General features: G+C 36.1%; 1 protein-coding gene across 1 annotated transcript; it reads right to left on the bottom strand.

Moving 5' to 3' along the window:
• Positions 1-531: 531 nt before the first annotated feature.
• Positions 532-5,582, bottom strand: LOC133030632 (uncharacterized). The gene is made up of 3 exons (XM_061103435.1): positions 5,230-5,582; positions 2,371-4,388; positions 532-981 (listed from the first exon to the last, which is right to left on the bottom strand). Exons 2-3 carry the CDS (start codon positions 3,103-3,105, stop codon positions 532-534), a joined length of 1,185 nt encoding a protein of 394 aa, XP_060959418.1. The 5' UTR covers positions 3,106-4,388; positions 5,230-5,582.
• Between the last annotated feature and the right edge of the window lie 1,711 nt (positions 5,583-7,293).

Here is a 7,293-nt window from a genome sequence, read left to right as displayed (position 1 = left end):
CCGCCACTACATTAGCCTGTCCAGGATGGTACGGTATCTCACAATCGTAATCTTTTACCGAGTTCAACCACCGCCTCTGTCTCATGTTGAGCTCTTTCTGCGTAAAGAAGTATTTTAGGCTTTTGTGATGGTGTATATTTCACACTTCTCTCCATAGAGGTAGTGCCTCCAGCATTTTCAATGCAAAGACCACCGCCGCCAACTCTAAGTCATGAGTTGGGTACCTTGTCTCATACTCCTTTAGGCTGCTGAGGCATAGGCTACCACCTTCTCATTGCATCAACACACGGTAGAGCCACTTGCTTTGATGCGTCGCAATATACTACAAATTTGTCTTTGTTAGTTGGAACACACGGGACGGAGTCTTTGTTATGAGTTTATCTTTCAATGTCTGAAAGCTTTCCTCACATTTATCTCGTCCATGCAAATTTTTGTTGCTTTCGAGTCAAATTCGTCAATGGTGTGGCTATTTTTGAGAACCCTTCAACGAATCTCCTATAATATCCGGCTAGTCCGAGAAAACTCCGAACCTCACTTGCGGTTTTTGGTTTTGGCCGGCTCTTCCTTTGCTTCAATTTTCGCGGGGTCCACCTCTACCCCATCTTTGGACACCGTATGGCCTAGAAACGCCACTTTCTCCAACCGTAACTCACACTTTTTGAATTTGGCGTACAATTGGTGCTCTTTGAGTCTACTTAGAGTTAGCCTTAAGTGCTCCTCATGCTCTTCCATTGTCCTTGAATAAATGAGTATGTCATCAATGAATACCACTACAAACTTATCGAGATACTCCTTGAATACTCTATTCATTAAATTCATGAAGGTTGTTGGGGCATTGGTTAACCCAAATGACATTACTAGAAATTCATAATGCCCATACAGTGTTTGAAATGCTGTCTTTGCGATATCTTCCTCTCGCACTTTCAATTGGTGGTGCCCAGATCTCAAGTCGATCTTTGAGAAGACGATCGTCCCTTGTAACTGATCAAACAATTCTACGATGCAAGGCAAGGGATATTTGTTCTTTTAGTCTCTTTGTTCAGCTCCCAGTAGTCTATACACATCCGCAGACTACCGTCCTTCTTCTTGACGAACAACACTGGCGCACCCCAAGGTGAGTAACTTGGTCTAATGAATCCCTTGTCTAAAAGATCTTGTAGTTGAGCCTTCAATTCCTTCAATTCATTGGGAGCCATGCGGTATGGAGCCCTCGAGATTGGTGTGCCCGGCGCTAACTCAATCACAAATTCTATCTCTCTATCTCGGGGTAGCCACAGTAGGTCTTCGGAAAAACTTCTTGGAATTCACATACTATGTGGACATTCTCCGGCTTCGAGGGTGGTTTCTCCGGACTTGTCTACTATGCCGGCCAAGTATGCTTGACATCCCGCACGTATCATCTTTTGTGCCTTTAGTGGTAACTAGCGGTAAGCTTGACTTGACTTTGATTCCTTCAAATATGAATGCCTCTCCGGATTCGGGGGTGAAAGTCACCGTCCTCTTTCGGCGATCTATTGTTGCTCCATGTCGTGATAGCCAATCCATACCCAAGATAAGATCGTAATCCCTCATCTCCACTCTATCGGATCTCCACTAAGTTCCTTGTACGCAATCCTTATTGGCGCATCCCGCACTCCTCTAGATGATATCATAACCTCGCCCGAGGGCAACTCCGTCATGAACTTATAACGAAAGTTTACATACGGTAGTTCTAACTTATCTATCATCTTTAAAGCAATAAATGAGTGCGTAGCTCCGTAATCAAATAAAACGGTACATAGTTTTTCGCAGATAGAAATCGACTGCAACCACGGTGTTACTAGTCTCGGCCTCCCCTGCAGTTAGTGCAAATACTCGAGCCAGGACAAGTTTGTCATCCTTGAGTTGATCACCTTTTTGTGGACGAGTCCTTCTTATAGTGGCACAGTTGCCCACACTTGTAACAAGTCTTGCCTTTCAGTCGACATTCTCCCGGATGCTTACGACCACATGTTGGGCATAGCGGGTACTCCACATATGGCTTCTTCCCTTTGTAGTTATTGGACCCTATCTTGTTTCTCTTGTCGGCTTCGTTGTGTTGGTTAGTTGGCAGTTTTCTTTTGTTATCACCACCTCCATTACCGGCCTTTACGGCCTCCCACCTTCTTGTATTGTCTTTACGTATACGACTTTCACACAACTCGGCTTAGGGCTTTTTCTAGTACCTCGGCATACGTGGTTGCCCTTACTCCCGACATCGCTATGTCCCGACTTATTCGGGAGTCGAGCCCTTCGCAAAACGATGAATCCTCGAAACTCGGTAGGAACCGGATACGTGGCAAACTTTGCTAATCATCAAATTGGCGAGCATACTCGTAATCGTAGACTTACCCCCTGCCTCAAGTTTGTGAACTCATTAACTCTAGCCGAGCGTATTGCTTCAACGTAGTATTTTTTGTTAAAAACTTGTACAAAGTCAGCCCAGGTCATTGCGGCCACATCCCGTGTTTGTTTAATAACATCCCACCAGATGCGGGCATCCTTTTTCAATAAACTAGCAGCACAAGCTACACTATCTCCGTTACCGAGCCGCATGTACTCAACAATACCTTCCACTGTTCTTAACCATTCCTCAGCTTCCATTGGATCTGAGCCCCCTTCAAAATTTGGTGGGTGTTGCTTGCGGAACCTTTCATATATTGGTTCCCATCGACCCTCCGGCACAGGCATGTATTGCACCGGCAAAAATTGATGTTGTCCTTGATTGGGTTGTTCCTGACGGTTGAGAGCCTCTTCATCTCGCTTCCTAATTTCTTCCTTGAGATGAGCAACTTCTTGCGCCAAATCTTCTTGTTGTGGTGGCACCACTACAGGGGCGTTTTGGTGTTCTTGACCAACTACCCCAGCAGGGACTTCGTGGTTGCCCCCACCTTGACCTGGTTGTTGTCCATTTACAGGGGCATTTTGATTCTCCTGGATCACCGCCTCGGCAGGGACATGCTGGTTTCCCCTGCCTCGACCGCGACCTCGACCGTGAGCACCTCCTCGCCCCCGACCTCTAGCTCGGTCTCTTACAGCCGCTCTTTCATTCAACCGGGTTGATCTTCTAGGTTCACCGTTTTCCATCAAATCCCTTAACTTGTTCTTCAAAAGAAAGGAGATGGTATCGCTAAGAAAAATAACCAAAGATGTATCTCGCTCAAAAAGGAAATATCTATACACTAAATTATATAAACTAAAAAAAAACGTAAATCATCAAGCAACAATTCACCATGTAAAATAAATAAATAAATAAATAATCTTCACTCATAAAAAAAAAAATTACACTAATAAGAAAATTGTTTGAGTTATACTAAAATTCTAACTCCGAAAAATCAGTTAATTGTTTCGATTAACCATACCCTAAACTTCTAGCTAACTAAAGGAAAATCAAAAGATAAAGACTAAGCCAAATTTAACATATAAGACATAACATATATAAAGCATACATACTTGATGACAAGTTGATCCTTTGCAGCGATGGTGTGTATGTCGCGTGAATTCAAGATCAATGTAACCTGGCTCTGATACCATTTGTAACGCCCTTACTTACGTAAAATAAGATGCCATAAATAAACTGGCGTTAAGATACTAATGTTGCCTTTATTTTTTTTTTTTAAAAAAAAAACACTTTTCAAAACATGGGTACCCAGTTGAAAATAAAGTATTACCACTTAGGGAAAAGTAATAGAAAATTTAAACGACAACATCCTCGATAAGTTTAATAAATTTAAAAAAAAACTTTCAGCGGAAGATGGCCAAGACCACACGCAGTTACATGATCACACGAGATACACCCCATGCTGCCCAGACTCAACTTGTCACCGAAAGCTTACAGGCTTACTTATCTGCACATAGGGGGTAAATAAGGGGTGAGCTGCAAAGCCCAGTAAGGAAAAACACAATACTATGTACCAGCATTCACACATCATAGCACAAACATATACATCAAACATACAACAACCTAATCATAAGTATAAATAGAGGCAGCCACACAAATACTGAAATACCACACACTCACACTCACAATCACACTCCAGCTTCCATACAAATCTGGAGTGTCTTACGTTCTTAACCAGAACGCAGTACCAATAACCAGTGCACCCTTACGTACACTGCCTCACTTACCACATCACCATACATGTGTGGTTTCCAACCACTTTCAAGTACCTGGAACATGATTAAACAACCATATACAATTCATCGATAAAACACTATTTCACCGAAACTATCACATTCCACAGTTTCAATACAATTTATTCAAGCAGTCATACTAGATACTCAAACCATATAAAAAGCAAGTATAAAGTATCATTATTTTTCCTTACCTCAACTCCGCTGTAATTAACTCTTACGATACCTTCTAGGCCCTATAACAATTAGTGAAACCCTTAGTCCACCGATAAACTCAATATATTTATTACTCTTACTGTACAGCAAGTTTAACCTAGAATTTGACATATAAAACGTTTGAATTAGAAGTCCTACTGTTCACAAAGTTTTTAGTTAATTGAAAGACCTTTCTAACGGTATAAAGATCATCAAAATCGGAGCTATAATCTAGGAGTTATGCATGTTTTCTCAAAACAGTTTCTTTAAAATCCTGGATCATGCCGATTTCTGAATACAGCCTAAAAATAAAAGTTTTAAAAATAGTTACACCCCGATCTAGACAACACTTTTTTCATAAAAAATGTAGCTATTTTTCTAAGCTTTAAAACGAGATAAAGATCTTTTAAAATGGATCAAAATTGAGAGAGATATTGAATTTTTACTGAAGACACTTTTTCTGAAACGAAACTTAAAACGAAATACCATAACCGAGTAAAGATCCTAACTTTTTACTGGTAAGAACTCCGAACTAGGGAAAGGTTTCTTCAAAGAAAATATGGATTATTGAATTATCTTTCTAACAGTACAAGAATCGCTTGAAAATAATAGATATCGAGAGAGATATGACACTTTTACTAAGGCAATATCGAAAAGAAATTTTAAAAAAAACTGTAAATCGACAGTCTGTAAAACATGAATTTTTTGATATCGAAATATTCAGAATTAGGAAAGAGTTTCTTCATAGAAAATATATATCATTAAATTATCTTTAAAACGGTACCTAGATCACTGAAAACGGACCTATGGGGAGAGAGATATGATAGTTTTATGAAAGCCTATTTCTCTGAAAACGAAAATAAAAACAAGTACGAATTTTACCTGAAGATTTCGAAGACACGGAACGATGATCGGTTGATTGCTAACCCCGAAGCTCTTAAGATTAAAACAATTGATTTGGTTCAATAGAGAGAATAAAAAAAAAAAGGAAATTGAGAGATGGTGAGAATAAGGGAATACGATACTATCTGGCTGCTAGGGTTATAGAGTATATACGTATATAACATATCGTATAATAGGTTTAAATTTAAAAATAAATATCTAACTAATCAGATAAAATTATGCTGATTTAAATTTAAATTTTAAATTTTAAACTAACTAACTAATCTAATGCTTCACTATTTATTTATCTCACTATTTAATATATATATATAGATCATTTTTTTCTAATCACACACGCACAACAACAACAACAACAATAATAATAATAATAATAATAATAATAATAATAATAATAATAATAATAAAAATAAACTGGATATTACAGGTAATAGCCTACTCCCCTTGATTTGTATTGACTTAAGAACAAAGAATGCAGTGATTCTTCTCTTAGAGTTCTTACAGCGATATCTTTGAGTATATCCTCTTAGATAAGTTTTTCGACCCCTTGCCCAGTGAGAATAAATCACTATTTATAGGGCTATAAGCTTGAGGGAAAGGTTCCCTTCTGTTTATAATATCTATAATTGGTAAGATTACACAATAAATACAAAATACACTGATTAAGGGATTTGGATAGTTTGTCATATCTCTGTGATTTGATCCCAAAGTTATAGGGATTGCTTTTGTGATTCACGATGCAAGTGTTGGCATGCTGTTCGGACTGTCCACTGTTCGCCCAGGAAGGCTTCCTCCGTCCAGATGTATGCGGTGTTCTGTTCGGCATATCTCTTTCGAGTAGATATGTGAAGTTGATTCCACGTGTCACCAGTATGTGATGCCACATCAGAGTACAAAAATTGAGATAACAGTACCTAAGCAAGACTTTTTTAAAAGTCTGTATTTATTTAATTAAAAGTGGAGAAATGTTATATTTTGATTGATTAAATAAATATTATAAGTGTATCAGACATTTTAATATAGTGGGTTATTGCTATATTATTTTATGATATAATAAGTATAGATTAAAATGCGATAAATATATTATTATATAAATAATATATATTAAATGTATGGTAAATAAATGTGTAAACTATAGTTTTAACCTACGTTTTTGTAAACTTTATGTTGTAACTTAGAGATGAGTTACAATTTGTTATCACTTGTAACTCCCGTGTTGATCACACATTATTATTGTAATAAAATGGTTGTTACACAATTTGATGATAGGATTTAAATGTTATGAAATATAGTTGTTACAAATTATATTAATACTCATTTATACGAGAGAAATGGGGTGGTGTGTTTGAATTCTAAGTGTGATCACCTAAACACTATAATAAAGAAGTCTTTGGTGCTCATTTAGGATGAGAAGTTTTCTATCAAAAAAATACATTGTTAAAAAACCCTAAGACTTGATAATTTCTAAGGTTATTTCCTAGAGAATTTCCTTAGTGCTTAGAGATAGGGAAAATAAGCTTTTAGATAAAGGTGTAATTATATATATTATACCTTTCTAATGTATCTTGATTTTCTTTCATTGTAATAAAATCTCTAATAGGTTTATAATTTTTGTTGTGTATAATATATCATTTATTTAAGATGATATTTAGTAGCTATTTAATTATATAGAATGATTAGGTATAAATTTTTTTTGTATGTATATATATTTTAACAGTGGTATATATAATTTTGTTAGCATGATATATATTTTTTTTGAGTATTAATTTAGTATTATTATGATCTTTTAATGGTATATAATTTTATTACTACTGTATATTAATTTTCAGTGATACAATACATCAAATACTGTTGTATATATTTAATAATCTAATATATTTATTTGTTTTTGTTACAATATATTAATATGAAATACTAAATAAATTATATAACTTAACTTAGTTATTATATATTTTTTAAAAAATTAATATACTAAATGTATTTTTATAATTTTTATTAGCTAACTTATTATATTTTGACTATTGTATTAATTTTTTTTTTTTAAAA

Source organism: Cannabis sativa, chromosome 8, assembly GCF_029168945.1.
Source record: "Cannabis sativa cultivar Pink pepper isolate KNU-18-1 chromosome 8, ASM2916894v1, whole genome shotgun sequence".
Taxonomy (NCBI): domain Eukaryota; kingdom Viridiplantae; phylum Streptophyta; class Magnoliopsida; order Rosales; family Cannabaceae; genus Cannabis; species Cannabis sativa.
The sequence above is the reverse complement of the archived record's forward strand: the minus strand, read 5'-3'. Positions and strand labels throughout refer to the sequence as shown.